Here is a 27,383-nt window from a genome sequence, read left to right on the forward strand (position 1 = left end):
TCTCCTCTCGCAACCCTGAAATAAATGTACACATTAATGTACGTTCCAGCCACGGTGGCTCACAATGACTACTAACTCTTACAAACTCAGCTTGGTACTCTAATACGATAGTACATTCAACCATCTTGCTTAATGTGGTAGCAAAATCTTCATATGCCGCTGTCCTAAATCTCCGTGTAATCCTCCTACAAAAATCAGCCCATCCGATAAATTCACCACCACGAAGAATCGATCTATACCAATACAATGCCGTTCCTTGGAGGTGAAAGCTTGCCATCTGGACTTTTATATCTTCTACTGTACCTTGACAATCAAAATATTGTTCAACTTGAAATACCCAATCCGTTGGATCACCGCCTTAGAATTTTGGAAAGTCCAAGCGTGCGGTTCTCCCCCAAATAGCATTGTCAGGTTCACGAAAGATCCTTGGTTCAGGTCTAACCCTTTGTGCATGTTGATCACCTTCTCTAAATCCTCGAGCACGTCCATCATCATCTCCATAGGGATCAACCTTATCCTCAAACTGCCAATCCATCTCATCGATGAAGCACACTGGTGTTGCACGCCTCTCGAGTTCCATCACCGCCGGTCTGGAATTTTGTAACGGAGATGGGGGATGTTGTGAAGGCATAGGTAAGAGGGGATCATTGACACTCATATGATGCACCTGGACCTGTGGGTATCGGTTCTATGGGGTCCCACTGCTAATTCTTCTTGAAACTCCGTTCGTCGTTGAGGAGATGACGAACCCAATCGATTCACGACATATTCCTTGAATTCATCGTGATCCTTTTGTATGTTGTCAACTCTATGCAACAATGTTTGGAACATGCCCCTTAGTTCATCCATTTTCGAACTCATAGATGTTGGTTGACTCAGTCCTGCCGAGGTCGCTCCAAAGGAATCAACTTCACAGTTAGGATCATCGTTCATTAAGTCTTCCCTTGTCGGTGTGCTCTCCATAGATCTCCTTGTTGATGTCATCTTCCTTGTTTCAACCATTAATGGAGGTCTGAGGTTTGCCTGCTCTGATACCAAATTATTAAGCTCTGATACCAATTGATAGGATCTGGAACCAAAAATAGGCTACGGAACAATTCCTTCAAGATCTGAATTTATTGCAGAATGTAGTCCACGCAACTGTGGAAAAATATTCGTCAGATATTCTTCGGTAGTCAAAAAATTACAAAACCAATTGGGTTGGATCTGTAACTTCCTAATCTGTAACTTTAATCTACAACTGTCATATTTAGCTAATTAAATAAAATAATTAGACTCAATCCATTGAGCCTAATCTCCTTTTGATGTGATTCGATTTGATTTGGTTTGTATCAGTGTTTCTTAGGCATGTGGTCTTAGGGGAGGGCATTCAGGTTGATCAATCCAAGATCACAATCATTCTCAATTGGAGGCAGCTGAGTACCATCTCGGAGGTTCATAGTTTCCTTGGTTTGGCTAGTTATTACAGGTGTTTTGTGGAAGGGTTTTCAAAAAATTTCAGTCCCTTTACTAGGCTGACCCGGAAGGATTAGTATTTTGTATGTATAGCTGATTGTGAGGAGAGCTTTCAATAGTTGAAGATGAGACTTACATCTACACCCATCCTTATAGTTCCTCATAGTGGAGGGGGCTACCAGGTCTATTGTGATGCTTCACACTCGGGTCTGGGATGTGTTCTAATGTAGGAGAGCAGAGTTGTTGCTTATGCATTTCGGCACCTCAAGAACTATGAGCGAAACTACCCTACTCATGACTTAGAGCTAGCAGCGGTAGTGTTCACTTTGAAGATTTGGAGACATTATCTCTACGAGGAAAAGTGTGAGATTTTCACTGACCACAAGAGTTTGAAGTACTTATTTACTCAGAGGGAGTTGAACATAAGACAGCGCAGGTGGCTTGACCTGATGAATGATTGTGACTACAGTATTAATTACTACCCTTGAAAGGTAAATGTGGTAGCTGATGCCTTGAGTAGGAAGTCAATAGGAAATGGCTAGTTTGATTACTCAATAGTAAAGCATCTTGCAAGATTTGCAAAACATGGATATGCATATTATAGCTAAAGATATGGGTGCTAGACTGCTTGCTTAGTTAATTGTAAGGCCGACGCTAGCGGAGAGAATTAGAGTTCCACATGCACAGGACCCACATTTACTATAGGTCTTCCAACAAGTTCAAGACTCAGGTAAAAAGGGTTTTTGCCTTGATGAAATGGGAGCCCTGAAGTTTGGAGATAGATTCTGTGTACCTGATGTAGGCAAACTCCATCGGGAGATTTTGGAGGAAGCTCATCAAACCTCTTACAGTGTCCACCCTTGGGAGACGAAGATGTACCATGATGTTCGTAGATCCTTTTGGTGGCCTGGATTGAAGAAAAGCATTGCAGAATTTGTATCTCGATGCATGATTCGACAACAAGTCAAGATTGAACATTAGAGGCCTGCTGGGACACTCGGATCCTTACTCATTCCTGAGTGAAAGTGGGAGCATATCACTATGGACTTTGTGATGGGCTTGTCAAAGACTTTAAAGAAAAAGGATTCTATTTGCGTAATCGTTGACCAATTGACCAAGTCATCTCACTTCCTCCTAGTCAGTACCACTGATTCTATGGATCATCGAGCCACTTTATTCTGTGATGAAATATTTGCCTGCCATGGGGCACCATTTCTATAACTTCCAACCAAGACCCTAGGTTCACCTCTAGACTATGGAAGCATTTTGCTAAATCACTGGGTACTTGACTGTAATTCAGCATCGCCTATCATCCTCAGACCGATGGTCAATCAGAGCGAGCGATCCAGACTTTAGAGGACATGTTATGTGATTCAGTTTTAGACTTCGAACTTGGTTGGGACCGACACCTTCCACTAGTTGAGTTTGCCTACAACAATACTCATCGCTCAAGCATTGGGATAACCCCCTTATGAAGCTTTATATGGATGGAAATGTCAGACACCTATTAGTTGGGACAAAGTGGGAGAGCGAAAGATAGAGAACTCAGAGTTGATTCAGGAGACCGTGGATAAGGTGCGAAAGGTGCGAGAGCATTTGCGGGTTGCCCAAAGTCGACAAAAGAGCTATGCTAACCGTTAATGATGAGATCTAGAATTTTAGGTAGGGGATAAGGTTTTCCTTAAGATCTCGCTATGGAAGGGGGTAGTTTGATTTGGAAGGAAGGACAAGCTGAGCCCTCAATATATAGGCCCTTATGAGATCTTGGAACGGATAGGACCGGTTGCTTATCGGGTGGATTTGCCTTTAGAGCTATCTCAAATTCATAACGTGTTCCATGTGTTAGTATTGAGAAAGTATCTATATAACCCATCATATGTTTTGAGAGAGGAACCTATCCAGCTGAAGAAGGACTTGTCCTGTGAGGAGCAACTAGTGCGGATCATTGACAAGTGTGTGAAAATGCTTCGAAGGAGAGTCGTACCTTTGGTCAAGGTTCATTGGCGGCACCATGGTGTAGAGGTGATGCGATCACGCCTCTGGCTATGGAGCTCTGATACCAGCTTGTTACGATCTCGCATTTTTGGTGAAGGGTCGATCTCTTCCAATTCTTGATCTGGACTAGATCTGGCACGGAACTTTGAAATAAAATCCCGAAATATGCTGCCGTTGGATCGACGTGAAACTTTGATATATTGTAGCCACAGAAAAGAGCTTTCCAACAAATCTAGTTGCAGGCGAATCGGATGTGGGGATCTCGAGATATTGTCTGATTTTTGGACAGAGCTCAGATGGTCTGTTTTGGATCCGTGGATGGAGGCATGTGATCCTAGGTAATGGTGGTTGAAGGTGAACCGGCGTTAATGTGGTGGCACCGGTGAAAAGTGATGGTGGAAGGGTTGTGGTTGATGGAAGGATTAGGGCAAGTGTTGGATAGATTGGACGAAGGGGGAGAAGAGGGCCACCCTTAAGAGACTAGGGTGATTAGCCGGACGAGGGAGGTTAGAAGTGGCGTCGTCGAGGATTGAGAGAATGGGAGCGAAGAAGACGAAGGAGGCAAGGCAAAACTAAATCTCAATAATCAATAATCAATTTGGTTGCCTACCACATCCTTTTATAGGCTAACCAACAACTCAATTTAACCCGAAAAACACAATTTCCGTCGACCGCGTTCGAACTCTGCCCGACCGCGTTCGAACGCACTGAGTTCGCTCTTCTGGATTTGCGAACGCGATGCAAGCGTTCGAACGCGCGATCGAACGTGCCTGTCGGTATTTGCGAACGCGATGCAAGCGCTCACAGTGCGTTCGAACGCACCGCGCTCGAACGCAAAGTACATTCTCTTCACCACATTCACAACCCCGTTCATAAACCGCGTTTGAACTCACTCCACCCGCGTTCGAACGCGACTTACAGAAAACTTATTTTAATAGAAATTAAACACTAAAACATGAAATAAAAACACTCCTAAAGTGAATCCATGCTCGAGAAGACGTCGGTGAAGCCCGAATCGTATCAAGAGGAAGTTACATGGGAGCCCAAGGAGATTCAGTCTACTTACCCACATTTATTTATTGACTCAGCTGCGTAATTTCGAGGGCGAAATTTCTTATTGTTGGGGGTAGTTGTAACACCTAGATTTAAAAAAAAATTCCCGCACGCACTAAGCGCGTGTGTCCCAGACCTGCCCCCCGTCCTCTCATTCTTTTCCTTCTTCTTCTGTCATGCACGCCACCACTGCCACCCCTCCCCTATTTCCTCCTCCACCCCCACCATTTCTCTCCCTCTCCTTCTCTCGTGCTGCCGATGCTGGAGCCAACGAAGCCCCGAACCTAGAACCGAGCCGTGCAAACCCATATCCTAAACACCTCATTGGTAAGCCCCTAAACCTCTCAATTATTTACGGTAGTTATTTTCCCCCCACCTCACCTTCGTCGGAGTTCCCTTCGGTCGAGGACTTCGCATCTAACCACCTGATCCGAGAGCTCCGGCGTGGGAGAAGTGGATACATTTCTCTAGGGTCGCTGACCATGAAGTGCACCCCTTCGCCCCGTCGGCCACCCCGACCGTTGTGTGTGGATTTAGATGACTAGCAATGAATTGCAATCACTAATGGTGATTGAACTTGGAAATTTTGTTTGGTTCCTTATCGGCGTCGAGCTTTGGGTCCCTCCTTCGCCTCCTTTCCTTTCCCTTCCTTCCAGCTAGCCACCCACCCTTAGGTGAATTACGCAGGTCATTGGCAGCAACCTAGCCTTCCTCCTCTGTCTCGTTCCCTTGGAAGGAGATAGTGAGGGTGGTTGGGGGTTAAGCAAACCCCCACCCATCTCTTGGTGCGCTGCGGTCTAAACAGTAGCCCATGAGACATATTCTAGTGGGCTGCGAGTCAAACCGCAGCCCACCAAAGCCTCCGTGCTCTACTAGGTTGGGCTCGAGCCCAACCCAGCACAACCCCTAAGCACCAACAGGCTGGGCTAGGCTTAAAGCCTAGCCTAGGCCTTATTTTGACTCTATAAGCCTCATTTCCCTATCCTCACCTTATTAATTAGCCTAACCATTCCCCTAAAGATAAATTCTTATTACCTAAATAGTGTAAATTTTAGGATGATATGGAACCCTTGACTCAATTGACTGAATAGGATTTGGGTTATGCCGCAAATAATCCCCTTAAAGGATATTAAGTGATCTGATGAACATTGTAGAATTAAAGTAGAGACCGAATACGCCCACTAGACTTAAGAGCTAAACCTAAATTCTCTAATAAGGTAATTAATTCTATTAATTCACTAACCATATGTATGACTTTACTTGCATGAATTGTTAAGCTCGACACCGCGCAAGAAGGATTTTAGGGTCCCGGAGGTGCCGACTAGTTGAGGAGAATTAGAGTACTGTAGAGATCCTTAGGCAAGTAGACTTTATATGAGTCTAGAATAATACAGTTGTTGATAGTATACTCTTCATGATGTTATAAGAATGATAATGTTAGCGCATGTATTTAGTATAACTATTATGTATCCTGGTATGTGTAGTTGTTGGTAGTATACTCTTCACGATGTTATAAGAATGATAATGTTAGCACATGCATTTAGAATAACTATTATATATCCTGATATGTGTAGTTGTTGATAGTATACTCTTCCTGATGTTATAGTATGATAATGTTAGCGCATGCATTAGTGTAACTATGATATATATATATATATCCGGTATGACACTCTTGCATAAATATTTGTAATGAATATAGAATGTAATAATCATGATGACTATGACAAGTCTTACATATTAGCAGACACTACACTACTTTCACCTACATTAGCTAGTCAAGTTCTAACTAGGTAGTGTCCTCTACTCGCTCAACCCGAGATTAAGGGTAGAGTGTATCGTATATTAGTTATATTATTAGCGGTCTACACCTGAGGTCATTAGCTTGAGTGGCATTCAGGTAATTATACTGCACTGTTAGAACTTATGATGATAGTAAAAATATAATTATGAGGCGATAATATATCTCTAGCGGTACCCGACAATACAGGGTTATAGCGCCCACCAATGAGCTAAGGGTGGTGATGATTAGAGATAGTGAGATATAGGCCTACTACCGGGGTCCTTAGTTGATGGCCACAGACAATCGGTCACATACATCATCGTCATGCATGTTTGGGTGACATTATCGCTAGATGTGTATATATCCCTTCTTGATGTATGAGATGATGGGGTGGTTACGTGATGGATAACTTTTGGAAAATATATGAATTATGTGGTAAATGGCTTGATGAGCATATGATGGCAAATCATGATTAATTCTTTGGTGAGCATGTGATATCTAACTTCTATGAATATGAGGAAAACTACACTTTTGAATTCTAAGCATAACATGTGAATGCAATGATTGAGATTTGTATGAATAAGATATTGTATTAAACGTTATACTTGTGTAAGTTTATCCTAATATAATTAGGAGTTGGCATATTCAAGGACAATACCTTGTAGTTTCTATCGTTTGCATTGATTTAGTAACTCATTATAAGTTATTTGAATATGCTTATTCTATTATTAGCAACTATGGGCATGGCATGCATTAGAATATGCATTTGTGATTACATTATTATAGATTGTATGGATTTTACTCGCTAGATAATGTGCTCACCACCTCTTGGTGGCATCATTTCAAAGTTAGGGAAAGCAAATGCGGGTAGCGATAAGTAGCTGTCTTTACTTCATTTAGAGTTACCTATACTTCTATTAGTTGTATTGAGTCCTTGCTAGGGTATTATGATTGGAGTTGTATTTTAGATGTGTATCTTTGAAGGCTTATTGTGGTCTGTAGAATTTACATCCGGACTTATATTTTTCTTGGGATCATTAATAGTATGAACCTACATTTTTATGTGCCTTGTGGAAACATATTACTAACAGGTCACGTGATGCACCACGTGGGGGGATTTACCCACGTGGTGTGCACGTGTATTTAAAAGTTTGGGTGTTTCAAGATACACGCTTTGACTCAGCCACACCACATACTAGGGAAACCCATAGAACTAAGGGCATACAGAATGGACTTCCAACTTAATCTATCATAAACCTTCTCGATATCAATTTTAACAATCATGGTGGTTCTTCCTAGCTTTAGCAATGAAATGGGCTAGCTCTTGGGCGGCCAAAATATTATCACTAATTCTTCTATCGGCCACAAAGGCGGCTTATTCCTTGCTAATAAGCAAAGGAATAACAGGTTCATGGTTGGCCAAAACTCTAGCTATAATTTTGTAACAAAAATCACATAACGCAATATGTCTAAAATCTTTAACATCCATAGGGTTTTCAATTTTCAGAATAAGCGTAATGTAGGTAAGACCCCATTGAGTAGGGAGCATGGCATGCTCAAAAAAATATATAACAGCTTCAATGATGCTAGGACTAATAATGTTCCAATAGAAATGATATATATCAGCTTGAAAGCCGTTGAGCCCAAGAGCCTTGTTTCCCCACATATCCCACGAAGCTCTCTTGATTTCATCACTACTGATCGATTGAATAATAAACAAAGGCATCAGCTCGGGAGATTTGAGGTAAATTAAATTAGGAAGAGTTTTCTTTCCAAAATATTACATATGAATAGAAACATATATATTTCTCTATAGTTTTCTAAATTAAAGTAAGATGAGGGCAGATCAGTATGAAAATAGTAAAATAAAGAGACTTTGTAATAAAAATATAAAATAGAAAGAAAGTACAACCTGAAATATATATTAGATTTTTAAGGCAAAAATCTCAATATTTTTTGCAATTATAGCATTGAATGTCAGATTTGGAACCTTCACTTCCACAATGTTGCCGTCCTCCACGTCATTGTGCACTAGGTCCTCCTCTTCCATTTGAGAAGTTAAAATTTCGGCCTCTTCTGTGCTCTGAGCACAACCATTGTTGTTGTGTTCCTCTCATCGACCTTAGATGCACTTTGGCTTTCGATCGTTCCCCTCCAATTTTGACATTAGAGCTTGCTCAGCATGTGATTAACTTCTGACGTCTTCAACATCCGTTGTTAATGGACTTGTAAAGATTCCATTAACTTGCGCACTAATACATAATTAGGAAACGACCCACTAACACATACATCTAATAACTACCCACTAACTGAAAAGCACTAATAATCATTCACTAACTAGTCATGTAAAACAACCACAATGCCACATGAATTTTACAAAGTAAACTGATTTAGACAAGATTTTTAGGAAATAGCGTTGTAGATCCTTTGAGTGCTAACTTGTGACTTTGATATATGTTCAATGTTCCAGTGGAGGTACGCAGCTATAACCGCAAGATGTTTTCAAGCTAATAAAACGAAAATGCAGGAATCAAAAAATGAAGGCCAATAAGACACCGTGTAATTAAAAGTTAATATATATAAACACAGGGTGCAACCCAGATGCTAGTCCCACGTCATACACGTTGAGGCACAGTTCTTATATTAAAGGTCAGCAGCAAACTGCATGTGAATTGGATGTGAGTGGATAATTTTTAATTTTTTCAAATTACTACAGCCCGGTCGGCAGAAGATCCGGGCCCTCTCAAGTAGGTGGTATCCCCCCGTACCAAAAGCGAATCCAAGAACTGGGAGACAAAGTCCACGCAAACGTGCAGCAGTCCCACCTACCGACGCCGTGGGAGATAAGAGAAAGAAGAGAGAAGAACAAGAAGACATGCAGGATTAAAAGGTCGCGTCCTCGTCAAGCAAAGCTTGCTTCCGTCCGTGGGTCCTATTTAGCCGACAGGGAGCATCTCTGTGACCGTGCAGTTCCCGGAAGAAACTTGTGGATCTTTCAAGCCGAGAGAGAGAGAGAGAGGGGGGGGGCGCACAAAAAGCTATGGGCATGGGCAATGTCAGCGCGCAGAACGCGTCACGCACTGATGAGTTCCCGGTTCTCGAAGAGTGGGAGAGTGAATCTGTTGCCATGTTACCGAATCCATGCTCGCCAAGCTTCGTCCCGTTTAAATTATTTTCATACATTTGTTGGATATTTAAACCATATCCTGTTATTTACTTTCCACAGTGGGTTGATATAGTGTAAATAGAACAACAAGATGTACTTTCGATTTGCACTAGATTGACAAATTTTATTGGTCTTTCTGTTACTAGAAGGAAGTTGGTTAGTTAACAATACACTAAAGCAGGAGATTATGAACTTGAATCCCACTCAAGCCTATTTGGCTATTTGCAATTAAAACAATGTATAATTCCACATGCAACTCGACATGTTTTTGGGACACATTGATCTCCTAGGTTATGGAACCCATAACTTTGCTCTATTTTTTTTCCTTCTAAATTAGGATAATATGGCCGCTATCAAGCCTAAAATGAAATGGGTTCGGAGGTTTTATATAGTTAAAGAGACAATATGTCACAAAAAATTAATAAGAGTAAATAGATTGACAAACATTATTTAGCGTAAATAGAACAAAATGTACTTTCGATTTGCACTAGATTGACAAATTTTATTGGACTTTCGGTCACTAGAAGGAAGTTGGCTAGTGAACAATACACTAAAGCAGGAGAATATGAAATTGAATCCCACTCAAAACTATTTGGCTATTTGCAATTAAAACTATGTATAATTCCACATGCAACTCGACATGTTTTTGGGACACATTGATCACCTAAATTATGGAACCCATAACTTCTCATAACTTTGCTCTATTTTTTTCCTTCTAAATTAAGATAAAATGGCCCCTATAAAGCCTAAAATGAAATGGTTTAGGAGGTTTTATATAGTTAAAGAGACAATATGTCACAAAAAATTAATAAGAGTCTATATGAAAATGGGCAACAATTTAGGGGGTCTAGGTGTAATTATCTCTTAAAACTACAAAACCTACTCTATCTAAGTAGACACACTTCTAGTCTAAGTTACTTTGACTAGGTAATTATTTTCTGTACATGGTATTACGTAGAAGGATCTTAGTTTGAATCCACCTGACTGATTTCGTCGATTAATTGAAAAATGGCTATACACATGCATTTAAGTAAAATTGCTTCCTAGATCTATCAAAAATATAATCCAAATTCAGAAGTTGAACAGGAGTATTAGAATATAAAGGATAAAAGTCATTATTCTCCAGTAGCTTAATTACCAACGAAACCAATATGGCTCCCTTGTCGCTAATGATTTACTTCGTAGTGATAATAATGTTTTCCTTTAATTTTCTTTCGAATAATTTAAATTTTATTTTAAAAACTTTACCAATTAAAGATACAAGTATTACATGAGCTGTCTTTGGGTTTACGATTACACTAGCTAGAAAATAAATTAGCTATTAGGGAAAAAATTAGAGGAACGAAATGAATTGGTAGTGAGAAATTTATCTAGAAAATAGAGAAAACAAGATAAGAAAGACTCAAAGTAAATCTTGGTTCCAAATAAACCGGTGTCTTTGAGATTTTTAAATTCAGAGAATACTCAAATGATGTAATCTCTTTTAACTATCTATTCCGCTAGACTGAATTCTTGGCTCTGCCACTGAGCTTAAACTTTCGATCTTGAGGTAATACTATAAGCAGAAATCTACTAACTTAAGCTCATCTCTTAGAATGTAAATAAAGGCTTCTCCATATAACTATTTAACTTTGGTATGAGAGCTAGAGTGGACGACCGTTAACTCTAGTGACTTTCTTTTTGTCCAACTAAATATTGAATCATGTTATTGAGAGTCATGCCGCATAATGAGATTTTTATCTTTTTCCAACACCAATGGACCGTAATAATCCGAACATTTATATCATTGGTTAATTTCATATGGAAAATCTAACAGCTATAACTTGGTTAGAACCACAAGAAAGTTAAGTACTTAAACTTAAAAGTATAATCCGAGTAAGTTAAAAGTTAAACTATAATTTGGCCTTCATATACTAAGTGAAGTATAATCAAGTTATATATGGCATGCCGAATACTATAATCGTGGAATGGGGCTTTCAGACAAACTAAGCAGCTCTCCACTTTATCGGAAATGAGGACCACAAAGAGCGTGGCATCTACTGCACTTTCCTTTCCCAGTTGCCGCTGTTGGCGGCGCAACCGAATGCACATGGCGTGGGGAGAAGCGTGCCGTCGATGGTGGCTAAAAATCCCAAGCCTCGGCGGCAACTCCCACTTTCTTCTGCACGCATGCATGTGAAAAGGTCGATTCCCCCCCCTCGGGCCATGGGGATTGATCAAAATAATATTGCTGTGGTCCAAAATGGACTTTGTGTTAAGCCTTCCTCCACTGAGCGAAACACATGTTGCAGACTCTGATCATCGCATTGGACAAACAGATAGCCAACCTGACCTTCACGTGCATGCTTACATGCACACACTTGTAAAGATGCCATGGTGGCCGGCCGGCAATACTTGTTACCTCGTAGCTCACTGGAGAATGGATGGATTATTCTTGGCTTTACTCATAGAGAAGTTGCTTTCTGAAGTGAGAAAAAAAAATCAGAATAAGATTACTTACGCAGTCGCGTATGTGTCAAAGCTAACTCAATTTCTTTATGGAACTTAGTCGTGTTCTCATTCTATAGCAGTTATTTTTTTCTAATTTAGAGAACTACTCTATATTATTAAAGTGAGACTAGTTGTATTTGGTTTTGGGATTTGATAAGCTAGAACCATCTGTACTCTTGTACTGGATCTATTTCTATAGTGTATTTCTCATTAATTAGTTGCCCGTTTGGTATTTGAACACCTATCTTACGTCACTGTCAGAAATTTACGCTCGAATGACCACCAGTTGTGTTGTGTTCTAGAGATTTTGCATAATAAATGTTCGTTTAAGTTCGTTCATATATATCTGGATTTTGAATGCTGTTTGAACACTCATCCAATAGATGATCTTGGATTGGTCATTCGAATGCTTACTGACCCAGTTCAAATGCCTATTAAGCTAATGCTGAAATGATCTGCAAGTCACATTATATCTTTTAATTTTAGAAAGCAATAATTTAAATAGCGGATCCTTTAAGGGCCAAAATGGTTCCTTCCTATTGTGAGTTTCTAGCCAAAATAAATTGGTGATACGTTAGTTTATCGAAATATATCTCAAATCATAAATAGGGTTTGCTCTAGCTTGCTTAAAAAGGCTCGAAATATAAATATATAAAGTTTAGGGGCATTATATTAAGATTTAAAGTTCATATCTACTCTGCCAATCATTCAATTCAAGCTTCATTCATATTTGATTTATAATAAGGCTTGAATTAAGCTTACATTAGGCTTGAACTAGACTAAGCTTGAAATATGCTTCATTTCACTTATCAAGTGGCTCATTTAGGGTTGAACTCAGCTCAGCTTCAAACATGCTTCATTTTATTTATCAAGCAGTTTATTTAGGCGTGAGCTCAGCTCAACACTAATAGGCTGAATAATCCTAGATTTTGAGAACTTAGTCAACTCGGAAGGAGTTTGGCGTCATGGTGATGACCAGAAAGACAACATCGAGTAGCCAAGAGAGTCGATGGATTATTTATTATGATTCTTGGTTGATAGTCCTAAATGGAGTTATAGTTTTTCCCTTTTTGTTGAGGTGTTTTCGGAATAATAATTAAATCTCCTTTTGTGGCCTAGATAATTGGGATGATTGATTAGTAGCATGCCTGGAGTCATACGAACGATTCATGCATTGGACCACTAGGTATCTTGCTTACTGTAAGTCTATTACCCCAACTTCTTCGGAAAAAGTTTTAAAAAAAAAGTTCTATATATCCCACATAACAAGTACTTTACATACATCACTAGTCACGAAATTGACAATTATTGCCAGTGTAGACAATTAATTTTGCTCTCACAAAATCGATCGACACATTTGGCATAAAAGAAGGATGGTTTGCATAGCTATATTTTGAGCAAACATATCGGTAGAGCAATTTGCTCATATAGTTAAGATATATGAATGAAAAAGGCATATGATATTAATATTAAATAATAGAGGTGGGTAATCCTGCACAAAGGGTGTCACTTTTCTTTAAGTCAGTTACGCTTCGGTGTGCCTTACAGGCTAGAGTTTCTTAATTTTTTTTTATTATTATTAATATTAAATAATATTTATTTTAATTTTTTCAAAACACAAAATTAGATTTATTTTGTACATAAATATTTTATATTAAAGTTTTTAGAAATAAAAACTAACACATCTTCCTCAATAAGCTACCCATTCGTATGGTTAACCTCCAACACTTGTCGATGCCCGTCACAACATCAGTATTTCTATTTTTACCTAGTTTCGACCTTCCTCCGCTATTTTAGCCATATCTCTTCAACTCAATCTCAAAATCTCTTTATTCTAAATCTATTAAATTCAAAACTCATGAGATACCAACCATAAAAATTTTAAAATTTTGCTATGAACAAATAGATCTAGATTTAGTTCTTGACATCATAAGATTCTCTCTAGACACAAACCCTAAGGACTGCGCCACATGACCATTTTTGGACCAAAATCTGAACCTGGAACAAAGTAAGGGTAAAGACGGGAGTCTCATCCTATTATGCAGAGAAAGCCTCTCATCTTTTCCCAATCTCAAACAGATATGAGAGTGCTTAGGACGTCCCATGTACTGAATTGAACCTCTTAATAAAAAAATTTAAAAAAAAAAAAGAAGATGAATAGAGTATCACATTAGGAAAGAGAAGTAAACTTTGCTTGGGTCCAATTTGAAGTCAAGGTCAAAGTTATATATGGTTATAGTGAAAGTAATACTACCCTAAAGTTATCGGTGATTTTTTTTTTTTGACAAAAAGGGTTATCCGAGAATTAAAAAGACTAGTCACAAGAATTAAAATTTGAGAGTTAATATTTTTAATTTCACCGACAGTGCTCATGAGTTACAAAAAGGTTATCTTGAGGCCTAAAAATAAAGATGTATTTTAACACTTGGATTATGTAAGTTAAATAAAAGATTATGTAAATCTAATATTCAAATTTACAATTGCAAGAAACATAGATACTATGCTTCATATTGTTGGAATGATACTAATGATGTAAACGAGAAGGCATTAATATGGTGAAAAGAAAAGTGGAAAAGAAACTGAAGAAGAATCAACCATATTACTGTAAAGAAAGGAAAAGAAACTGGCAAAGGTAATGTTTGGTAACAGATTTAGCCACTTAGGTAATTGTTGAGATAATTTCCTTTTCACTCCTTGAACTATGGTCATTTTCTATCAATAATCTCCTAAACTTTTTTTTTCTACATAATGATCCCCTAACTTTTATTTTTAGTATATAATGACCCCCTAAAGAAAGTGGTCTAGTAAAGTATCTTTTAATAGTTCAGGGGCTCATTATGTACTAAAAAAAATTTCAATGGTTATTATGGAAAAGTGTGATAGTTTAGGGAATGAAAAGGAAATTATCCTATAACTATTTTCAAATTCAACATTGAGACGAATCAAACCCCAAAATGATTTCTAACAGTATTTGGACACCTGTTAAGATTCGACTATGTGGATTAAGTCGAGTCAAGTCGAGTCGAGTCGAGTTATTTTTTAATTAATTCATGATGTAAGTCTTTTTTAGGCAAGTTCAGTTTAGTCATATGAACGATTAAGGTAAGTCGAAATAAGTTATGACAACCATTAAGGCAAATCTAGTTAAATCAAATAAGCCTTTAAGGTACGTCTAATTAAGTCATGTAAGTCTTTAAAGCAAGTCCTAATTTGAGTCGTGTCAGCCTTTAGGGCTAGTTTTAGTGCGACTCATTATAATCGACCTCTATATATAGAGGGGTTGGACTCTTTTGTTAAGCATTGAAGTATCTAAGCATTGAGAATTAATTGAGTTTAGTTATTTTCTTATTACTATATTTATCATTTTATCATAAATGTTAGATCGTCTTTACCTTTCTAGGAGTAGATCATAGCCGTAAAACTCTTAAAACTTCTAAACCCTAACCACCACCTTCTTCTAGCAGTCACCTTACCCTACGGCCATTCACGACCACTCTTGGCTGTCCACCACCATCTGACGACCGCCACAATATCGGATATTTATCATTTTGCCCTATTTTGACCTATCTTCACTATTTTATTTTTAACTTTTTATCCTGACCTCCGATTTAAGTAAAACAAGAGCTATTAGAACTCTAACTCCTGAGCTACTGCCATCTAAATTTTTATAATTTTCTTACGTTTGGATCATTCCAGATTTGATTCATAACAACACCAAAGTAAGTAATCACGTGTGGTAAAAGAAGCATGTTTGTGGAGTTTGATAAATTGATAAATCTCCAAGCTACTTTTGGAGATTCCTCTAAAATTTCAATAAGGATCAATGGTATATTATGATTTGTTAGTCTAATATTATGTAAACAAAATTCATCGATAAATACACTTGTATCAATGTGTACAATAGAGGTTTTTATATATAAGGCAAGTCACAACACTAGCAGAAGATTGGATCAAGCAAACAAATAAAGTATAAAATAACAAAATTTAGCAGTTGTATCAAAAAATGTTCGAACAACACCAGGATGGTTTGAACTACGATATAAAATTGGCAAAGATCACTTAATAAAGATATGATTTGCCCAAATAGTTGTTTGTGACATTAAAACGACACGTGTAGTTACTCCTCACTAGAAAATTTTTATAGTGACATTAAAACGACATGGATTTTCTTTGGTGACTACTTGAGTCTGAACCAGAGAAGTTACTCCTCACTAGAAAATTTTGAATGGGTGTACAAAATACAAAAGTGAGAAGGTTGTTGTTAAGGATTTTTATAACCTTCAAATAAATAATGTTCTTACTATAGATCATCAAGTTGCTATTGTAAGACGTCATCATATAGAAGTTGATTCACAAGATTTGGGTGTAGGTCTAGAGATTGAATTTCATGAAAGCTTTCATCTCAAAGGGCTTTCTGATTGTGAAGCGGATGATAGTATTGATATAATTGGAGCACCTATATTTGATGATTAGGAAAAGAAAATCCATTGAGATGAGAGAACTTGTGTTCAATGTCTATCCAAGCAATGTATTGAAGTGGATGAAGATGAATGAGCAAGTCCTTTGATTAAATTATTCTAAACCCAAAAGTTGAAAAGAAGAATTTGGCATGCATCATCATTAATAGTGTCGATGATACATATTCGAAGTTGCAAATTTGAATTATGGTATTGATTCTCTTCTCATTGACGTGAAAATTTTTCTTTGATTACTTAATTTATTACAAATCAATTAGAAGAATCAAAGGATGATCGTTTGCATCAATTTGAGATAAAAACGATGAACCATCGAGACTTGAACTCAAAGGAAAGGATAATTTTGGTATATTCAAAGAATGAAAGATTTACATCTGATCTACTGATACATATTGATCAAAAATCAAATATTCTAAAGATATTTTTATTCAATAAGGAAAGGAATTTTACTTTGAAAAGGAAAGCAAATTGTGATGAATTCGGATTTGAACCAGAATTGATTTGCTAATATAAGGCGTCTCCGATCAAAACATATCACAACAATAGGTTGATACCCAATTTTATTACATAAGGGAGAACATAAAAAACAACTAGATCAAGCTTATTCATGCCAAGACTCAAGACTAAGTGGCAAATATATTTACAAAGCATCTCAAAGCTGATATCTTCGTAAGATTGAAGTTTAATCTTGGAATAGTGTAGAAGAATCAAGTTTAAAAGGGATGTTGGATAAAAACTAAAGTTAATTATAGTGATGGGACATCCAACTTGGAGTCAAATGTCAAAGTTATGATCATGGTCAAAGTCAATACCAAAAACTATGAGTGAATTAAAAAGGCATAAGTTACAAAATTTCAAGTCATAAGATTTGAGAGTTATGATTTTCATTTTGTCATTATTGGGTATATTAAGAGTCATGTGTTATAAAATTATTATGAGTCATGAGTTAAAACAAGATCATCTATGTGGCCTATAAATAAATTAAGATGTATTCTAACACTTGGCTCAAGAGATTAGAGTTTTTTTCTTTTTCCAAATTATGTTGTGTAAGTAATCCAATAGGGTGGTGGGCAGTGGAAGCAATTCTCAAACACCCATAATAAAAACAAATAGAATAGCAATAGATTAAGATAAATCAAATACTAGGAAAGCTAATATCAATACTAAAGGGAAATTCAAAATTAAGATGCTACATATAGATAACTTCTAATCACTCAAGACAATCACAAACAAGAATATCAAATCTATGCAAACCACAAATAAGAGAGAATGAGAGATGAGATTTACAAGGTTCAGCAATATGTCAACATTTACGGGCGATGCAAATCTTCAATCCACTTATAGAGATGCAAATACAATGTTTTCAAATTTCCAATCTATGCAAATGCAAAAGTTCTATGACCTAATCTCAGCTACTAACTCAAGCTTGTTGTATGGATATTGTTTGCACAGTCAATGGAGAATATTCTCAAATTCATAACTTAGCTAGATCTAATATCAGCAAAGTTTCGATGGTGGTGTTGGAGGGAGGTAGAGGTGATCTCAGGTTAGAGGGCTAAGGGTGGAGATGTAGGACTCTAATGGAGTTCAAAATGTGGTGGGACTATGGAGGGTGGCTAAGGTATTCTAGGGTGAGTGAGAGGTGGTAAAAGAAAGAGGAGAGACTGGGGATGAAGATGGAGGCGATAGTGGTGTGGGGCAGCTCGGTGGTGACGGTTGGCATGCTAATGATGGTGGAGATGGAGGCTTGAACATGGGGCATTTAGGCATGGTTTGCATGTGATAAAGGTGAAGGAAGAGGGCGGAGAAGGTGGTTAGTGCTCAATGAGGGCAGGTCTGACAAAGGAAAGGATGGAGGAATCGGCGACCAATAATGACTTGCGGCTAGGGTTAAGGGAGAGGGGAGAGAGAGCCTAGGTCGAGAGGAGAAAAGAGAGAGGAAACTTGATCAATTCATCAAAACATAATTAATCCAGGTTGTATTCTATAATTTATATTGGAGGGTAATCGGTTAACCCAAACCACTTAACTAAACAAGTTTATATCTAATCCAACATCCAATCAAATCAACTAACTCAAGCTAAAATAAAACTAAATCAAATGCTGTAATAAATAATTAGCTAGATAAATGACTCAAGACATGAGCCTAATGTCCATGCCAATGTCCATGAGGTAGTCCAATCTGACTTGGATCACATCAAAAGGGTTTCCAACCCTTCAATCTCTTCCAAATATAATAAATGAATACTATCTCAAAAGCCCCATTCTATTGCTGCAAAACCCTCTTTTCTAAATTGATCATAAGGTATTTATAGATGTGACTTACAAAAATAAAACTCCATAGGGCATTCGAACGACTGCTTGAGTACGTTCAAATGCTCTTTTACAAGTCTCCATAAATGCAATGATTTTCAAGCGTTCAAACATTCAAACACACTTGAATTGAGCCAAAAGAAAAACCAACAAATCTCCACCTTGAAGAAAATTCCAATATTGCAAAGTGACTATAAATTCAAGATATATTGTCTGCAAATTTGCATCCGAAGATGCTAAATTCAAACAATCAAATATTACAAAAAAATCATATAACCTCAAATAGTCTCCACCATTGCAAAGTGCGTGCACCACTCTAAAACCCGAAGGCAACAACTATCATGAGACTTCAAAGATGTCAAACAACCTATCTCCACCAATTCAAAATGCGTGAGTGCACCACAACAATAATAATCAAATATGCAAATAAATAATCAAGTCCAAGCAATGTTGGACCTTGATCCTAGACACACCTATACTGTTGTCATGAACAACTAAAAATGCATATGCCAAGTTAATACACTGTGCAAAAATTTGAGTAGCAATTGATTTTTCTTTCTATAAAATTTTTTGAGTTGAGATCTCCTTCTTATGCAAACTTAAATCTTCTACATCTGAATTTCTTACTTTGATAGACTTTAGTGGAGTCATAGGGACTTCAATCTCGACCTACAATGAAAAGTACTCTTTACTTGTGCCATTCTCCAAATGCTCTTGATTAAAGTTAGAAGACATCAAAAGTTACAACTCTCCTATTTGCCTAAAGACCACATTCTTCAATTTGCGCTTCGATGTTTATATCCTTGTTTGTTTATCACAATATTGTCTTGCAAAAAATAGAAATTTATTTTATAAAACCTTTTATCATAATAAAAGTATTCAATGCAATTTTCAAAACTCCATCATTCATTGTGATTGTGAAGCCTTTAGATTCCGATGCACTCAATAAAATGAGATTCTTCTTCAAATTAGAAACATACTGAACACTTATTAACTCTCTCACTGATCCATCATGCAACTACAAACAAACTATGTCAATTCCTTCAATTATACTTGTACTTTTATTACCCATAAAACCATGGCTTTATTTAGTTTTAAAGTGCAAAATCAATCACGATGAGGACACATATGTATGGCATAATATAAACAAACTAGTAAGTGCAATATCCAAATCCAAATAATCAACCTTGTCTTCAAGATCTACCACATTTGTTTTTTTCCTTCTATTGATCCTTGCATTCAATGTCGGATAATCCTTTTTCTAATGCCTTTTGTTGTGACAATATAAACATGCACCTTTAGCGGGAATGTTTCTACTAGACGATGTACCTTGCTTAATAAATTTTCCAATTTTTGATCTACCACCCACCATAAAATCTTCACATGGAGAGTTTATATGAACCTGTTTATCCATCTTATGATATTCATTATTTATCAATCCATTTACAATATCATCATAAAAAATTAATTATTTTGCATATAGTAAGATAGTAGTCAAATGATCATATACATTGGTAATGAATTCAATAACACAAAACCATCTTCATCCAATATTTATGTATCCAAATTTTATAAATTTGCAAGTAATTTGTTGAAGACATTTGGGTGTTCCGCCATTGGTGTTTCAATCTTGTATTGAAAATGAAAGAACTTCTTTAAATAGAGTCGGTTCTTAATGCTCTTGGTCATGATATTGTTCTCAAATTTCTTCCATAAACTCTTTGCCTAGGTCTCCTTCACTATAGAATACTTTTGATCCTTCACAAGATAAAGCCAAATTGTGCCATAAGCTTGCTGGTTCATTTTCTCCTAATCCTTGTTTGTGATTCTTTAGGCTTTTCTTCCAATATAATATCTAAATCTTATTAAAATAAGATATCTATTACTTCATATTACCACATCCCAAAAATATTAGTTCCATCAAACTTCTCTACTTCAATGTTTTTTTATTTGGATGATCCCAAAATTTTTGCAAATCAATACACCAAATCCAATGCTATCCCCAAATCCAAAAGCCTAAGTCTGAACCTTCGGCTCTAATACTATTTATTATGCAAATAATTTAATAGGGTGGTGGGCACTAGAAGTGATTCCCAAACACCCAGAACAAGAACAAATAAAATAACAATAGATTAGGGTAAACCAAATATTGGCAAAGCTAATACCAATATTGAAGGAAAATTCACAATTAAGATGCTAGATATTAAAAATTTCTAGTCACCCAAGACAACTATGCAAACTACAAAGAAGAGAAAATGAGAGACGAGATTTACATGGTTCACCAATGTGCCTATATCCACAGGTGATGCAAATGTTTTATCTACTAGTGGGGATGCAAATACAATATTTCCAAATCTTCAATCTACTAGAGATATAAATACAAAGGGTTTCCAACTCTTCAATTTCTTCCACATAAAATAGATGAATGCTCTCTTAAAAGCCTGCTTCTATTGCTACAAAACCCTTTGCTTTCATTTCTCTCTCTTAACCCTAAAATCCATCATAAGGTATTTTTAATTGACTTACGAAAAGGAAAGTCCGTGCTACCCAAGTACATTCAGATGCCTTTTTACAAGTCTTTGATGCAAACAATTTCCAAGCATTCGAACGCACTTCAAACACCAGCTTGAATTGGGCCAAAAAACTAACAAATTATTCCACCTTTTCTTCCTTGCCTTAGTTGTCTATTACATTCTCATATTTTCAAACATCACATTGTCATCTAGCTAGAGTAAAATTCAAAGTGCTTCCCTAAACTTATTTGCATCACTTAATCTTGAAGTTCTGGTCAGTTATATGAAACAGCCGACAGACATTACAATATTTAAGATAAAAAGATATCCCCTTGACATAGAACAATCAATAAAAAAATTTAAAGGTAAATGTCTTATACTTCTTTCATCTCAAATCTCTCTCACTTTTGTATTTAAGACATTGAAATTCTTCGAAAAAGAAAGAAGAAAAGGGACGGATCATAAGTTTTAATGGTTTTGATGAAAAATTACTTTCACCATTATCTTTGAACAGAAAATTATTATATATAGATCAAAATCTTGAGAGAGTTAAACCATACAAATAAAAGTTTAATTATAGAGACACTCTGAACTTGTATCTTAAATGAAAATTAATAGATCAAAAGAGAGGAACACAAGCAATACAACCAGTAAGAAAATTTTCAGAAGTCAATTTCATGAATTCAAGTTTTAAGGCTAAAAAAAAAGAAAAATTGATGATTCATGGAAGCACAAAATTTGTAACAAACTTTTTTTAATATGAATGCGAAAGAGATAAGGCGAAGTAGCAATGAACCTAAATTATTTTGGAGCATTTATAACATATCTAGTTAATTCTGGGAAAATATACAAAGAGTAAAATATTTTAGAAATATCAGGTTGGAATTCGGAACAAGAACTCTTTTATGGCAGTGGCTTATAGTCTATCTAGGATACCATTAGTTCACTTACTCTAAAAGAAGAAAGTTGTGAAGAGTTTGTCATGAATAGAGACATGCAGAACAATTTTTCCGACCATTTTCATCCTTTTGTTAATTTCTTTCATAGTCTAAGAACATTATATTTAACGAAACATAACTAAAGATATCGACAAGATACTGAACAATTTCAAATGGAACATGTAAAACTTGAAGATGGATCTATGCCCAAGTTTCCAACTCCTAGTCCACCAGATTTAAAACGGCGAAAGAGTTATCGAAGAATTTTAAATATGGTTAGACAGATGTCTTCATTAACTAAGAAACAGACGAGTGTGTAAGAGAAGCACAGTAAACTCTCTCTCTCTCTCTCTCTCTCTCTCTCTCTCTCTCTCTCTCTCTTCTCTGCACCTTATCCCTCAGCTCACAAGAAGAGAAACTTTAACGCCGTGTCTCTGTCTTAGTTGTTGCCTTGTTTGCCTCGAAAAGGAGCTAATCCTACAGAACGGTGCACGTGTGAGACAGCCTCGTTTACACAGCAAGCAAACCCATACCTTTGCATGGCCTTACCAGACTCAAGCTTCCCACTTCTGACCATACGAAACCCATCAATGAACCACTAACTCTTCTACTTCCCCGACCAACTCCAGTTAGACCATGATAAAGAACTGAAAACTGAAGTACTTACAGTACTTAATTCAAAGGTAGATGGATGGACCAGAACATAAAATGTACCAGATCTGAAGAATTAATTTATAGTATAAAATCTCCCTCATGTTTAATTCCGCAAACTCCATTAACATTTTATCACAGTGGAACTACCAAGAATAGCATAGATCGGTTTTGTACATGCTTCTTCAATATTCCAGAGAGACATACTGATCATCCTACATCAACCAAAAGCAAAGACTACAGGAAATAACATGAGAAAAGGAAAAAAGAAAAATATAGAATCAAGCCAAGTTTCCCTACTTCCAGAATTTTCTTCTAATCTTGAACTTAATACGGCGGATGGCCACCGCCAGTAGCCCAGCCGTATGCGTCGGTGGAAAGTTGAACGTTGTTGATGAGACTCGGAGGAAGGTTGTGAAGATCAGGAAGTAGCTGCTGCTGTTGTGGAGATGAGCCTTCCATGATTCCAGAAGACCCAAGAGATGCTTGCACTGGCATTGACTCGTCTTCTTCGAGCGGAAGCCTCTCGTACGCCGCGTTCCCGAACGACGCCGCCATTATAACCACCGGCCCCGACGCGATCAACGCCCCGACGACGCTTCCACCGACGACCTGCCCCTGCCCGCCCGACAAGTATATTGTGAGCCCTGTTGCCGCTGGCGGAGCGGGCGGCGGCAGGAACGATCCGGACAGGGATAAGATCTCGAACCGGCCGTGGAGCGCGACGACGCCGCTGGTGGTGGCGGGCTGTCGGAGTGTGACGTTGTCCACGGTGCCGGTGCCGCTGAGAACACAGACCCCGCGCTGGCGGCGGCGGGCGAAGGCGGCCACGCTGTCAGCGATGTCGCAGCCGCTGGCGATCTCCATCACGTGGGAGCGAAGGGCGTTAGCACTGTCGCGAGTGATGATGATCGGTGGCTTCGGCTTGTTCTTCGACCCGGCGGGGCGGCCGCGTGGACGGCGGGTGATCTCGCCCTCTCCACCTCCGGTCTGCGGATTGGAAGAGAGATCTTTGTTCTCGTTGCTGTTGGAGTTGTTGCTGTTGTCATCGTCGAGCTCTCGCTTCGTCCCGCGGTTGAGGAGGCCGTGCTCTTCTTCGAATTTCGGCTGCTGCTGCTGATGGAGTTGTTGGAGGTGATGAAAGTCTCGGGTGTGGAAGGGCGGGGGGAGGTGGTGGCCGTGAGATGATGCTGTTAATGGATCCATATATATATATATCTTGTACCTTCAATTTGCTAATTGATCAGAACTGGGCGATCTGAAACCTAGGAATGAAACAGTGCAAAAGAAGAAAAGGAAAAATTATCTCCCGAAATGGAAAATTTCCTCTAGATCTCTTGCTTGCTCAGACACGAACACTACTGCAAACTCCTCATCGCCCACCGAATTCCCAACGAGACCTCGCCGTCTCCTCACTACGCATTCTTCCCTTCGGATATGCGAATCTAATTATTTGGGTGGAGTTTAGGAGGTGTCCCTTAGGACAAGGTTAGAGCTACGGGTAGGTCAAAGGAGAGAGAGAGAGAGAGAGAGAGAGAGAGAGAGAGAGAGAGAAGGGCTAATGGATGATGAGGATGATGATGCCGTTTGGTTTGGTCTGGACGTCTAGACAGCGTGCATATGGGCGGTGGATGGGCCCCTCACTAAAATCTCAACCCCCTTCTCTCTCTTTTTCTTCCTTCCCAATACCCACCCCCCATGTTCTCACTCTCCTTGTCTTTATACAAGACTCTTTTCACTATCCTTTCGTTGTTGCACCCTTTCTTTACTTTCTCTGTCGCTCTATTTCATTGGTATAAGCCAAATATCTCTTCCTAGTCTACCTCCAGGCTTTATGGGTTTCTTTCTTGTGACCACGGCTTCTTCCTATATTATCCATGTGTTAGCTTTACATGTTGCCCTGTCCTCGTTTTTCAAGATTATTACAACACTACCACTACCCAAAAGCCCGTCAACGAACGACACAGCGTGCTTAGCATGTCGTCTTGGTTGACATCATCGCAGTTTGTTGAAAACCCGAGGGGCTTTTACGTAATTAGGTCAAAGCTCGGATGCATGTGGGTCTCGGTCAGGCGTTGTCGTGGGGGGGGCTCGGATCTCGGGGAGGAGGGGTCCATGAATTACCTGGGTCCCACCATCTTGCAACCGGACACGTGGCGGGTCATTAGCCGTCCGTCCCGATCAAACTCTGAGTCTTAGCCATAACCGACGTGACGTCTCGATCACAGCCGTCCGACAGCTCAGAGGTGCACCACGCCTCCCTGTAACCTCGGGGTCTGGGGCTATTACACCCAACAACCCCCACCCCACCCGTCAGATCGGGGTCAGACCCGGGAGCGCGCTGATTGGACGGCCCGGATCGACTCCCGGCCTCCAATTTAGTGCTCACACGTCAGGTGCGCACACGTGCCGAGGCGCCCGTGCCGGTCCCCCTCGTGAGAAGAGAATTTGGTGGGGATGGGAGACTTTTTCTTGATCGCGATACGGAGATTGCTCTCAGATTTCAATCGGCAAAGTACACTGGGACGAGATATTGAGCAAGTAATGTCTAGGCACAAGTATCTGTGTTTTTATTGACTAGATTACCCTTATAGATAAAGAAGAAACATCTAGTTAAGGTTGGGGTAACGGAGTAACTGTGTAGGGGAATATGAAGGCAGTAGGTACTTTCCTAGGACTGAGCTATATGATGCAAAAAAGTGCGTTAGGGTGCTGTCTTGAGGTGAAAGGAGGAGTGGCTCAAGGCTGAACTTTAGAAAAGGATAATGTACTGTGATGTTGACAAAAAAAGGGCTGTCCACGAAGGCATTCCGGATAGGACGAGATGAAAAGAGAAATCCATAAAATAAAGCGACTGTTAATCAATTGTGAAAATAAATGGTGTCGTGACGCTAATTCAAAAACAGATCTTGTGGGTCATTAATATATAAGATGGGAGATATTATAGCTTACTCTAACTTCGTTAAAACTTAATTTTCTTCGCCCTTATACTTTCATTTATATCACATTACTTTTTTATGATTATATTTAAATTAAAACTATTATTTTTTATTATATTTGATAAATCTAGATGTCAAATTTGAAGATAATTAGAGAGTGTTGTATAGAATTAAATAAAGTTTTAAACATATTTAAAATAATAATTATTAAATTTTAAATATAAAACATGATAAAAATAAATATCTATTTAATATATTTGATGTGGTTTGGGCTTGATGAGTCAGCCGGAGGATATTGGCTTGACGGATCGAGTATATTTATTTTATTTGATCTATTTGTTTATTTGGCTTAGTCATAATCCTCGTGAGTTTAGTAATTTACTTATTGTTAGGGGGCTTTCTTTGAGAGTTAAGGTCAATCAGCTTGGTTTTAATCTAGGGTAAAAGTTTAGAGAATAACTACAGGTGATCTAGCCGTCTAAAAAATATGAGATTTTGATGGTTTCCTCTTATAGTAAGGGATCCAATATAGTGAGAATCACGTTGATCGAAGGTATAGATTAGAAGTTATGAGAGAAATACTAACCGATGGAAAGATATTGGCAGGATGGTTGTGGTTAGTGGGAGGTGGAGTAATTATTAGGGTATTAGGAGGTGACAATGGTAGGGATGGTGAGATAGAGCATTAAGCTAGATGAAGGAATAGAGGGTGGACCGATCCTTGATGGGCAAGGAGGCATAGTCAGATTGAAGGAGGAAAAGGACAATATCTAATAACGGATACTATGGGATGAAGGAGATAAAGGCATAGGAAGGGAAAACTTTAATATTTCATCAATAGCTTTAATAAGATTGCCTTCCACATATTTAAAGGCTAACATAACAAGCAAACAAACAAAAAATAACCCTAAAAATAATGCATCATCGCCAAGCACGAGCTCATTCGAACAGGCAAAAATTGTTCTTTGTATTTGCGAACGTGTGTAGGCATTTGAATAAGAATTCAACGCAACTTTCTGGCGTTTATATGTGATAGTCTAAAATTGTTATTACAATCATAAATCTTTATTCTTCAAAAGCAAAAATTATTTCTTTTGGAGCAGGTTGGTCAGGTCCAAGCCATATCTAGTTGAACTGTAACAACCCACCTCGCTTCCCCCACCTTGTCCTAAAGGAGTGAAGTCAAGGAATCAATTGACGATCTTGGACTCGAGCTCCTATATTGCCTTGTTGGATGGTTTGCCCAACTACTTGACCAAGATCTCAATCTCTAGCCTTGAGCCGTGTCATCTCCGTTGTCATGCTAATACTCATATCGACACAAGATGATGCAAATCCTCCTCAAGCTTGGGTAGAATTGATACACTTAGATAGGATCTTTTCTTATTACATTAGATATTTATTTTTATTAAAATAAAAATCATGTAGGTTGCATTTGAACACAGGAGGGGTTGCGTTCGAACGCTCTTGCGAACGCCTGCATCAGGTTCGCAAATACAGAGAATGCATATGGTGCGTTCGAATGCAATCGGACGAGTTTGAACGCCTACATCGTGTTCGCACTTACAGAAAATATGTTTTGGTGCATTCGAATGTGATCGAGCGCATTCGAACG

At 38.2% G+C, this 27,383-nt stretch overlaps 1 protein-coding gene across 1 annotated transcript; it reads right to left on the reverse strand.

The window, feature by feature from the left end:
* Positions 1 to 22,909: 22,909 nt before the first annotated feature.
* Positions 22,910 to 24,620, reverse strand: LOC140800665 (AT-hook motif nuclear-localized protein 26-like). The gene has a single exon (XM_073155434.1). The coding sequence runs from the start codon at positions 24,033 to 24,035 to the stop codon at positions 23,157 to 23,159; it is 879 nt and encodes a 292-aa protein (XP_073011535.1). The 5' UTR covers positions 24,036 to 24,620; the 3' UTR covers positions 22,910 to 23,156.
* Positions 24,621 to 27,383: the final 2,763 nt, after the last annotated feature.

Source organism: Typha latifolia, chromosome 14 (genome assembly GCF_019914945.1).
Source record: "Typha latifolia isolate L0001 chromosome 14, TyphaL0001v2, whole genome shotgun sequence".
Classification (NCBI taxonomy): domain Eukaryota; kingdom Viridiplantae; phylum Streptophyta; class Magnoliopsida; order Poales; family Typhaceae; genus Typha; species Typha latifolia.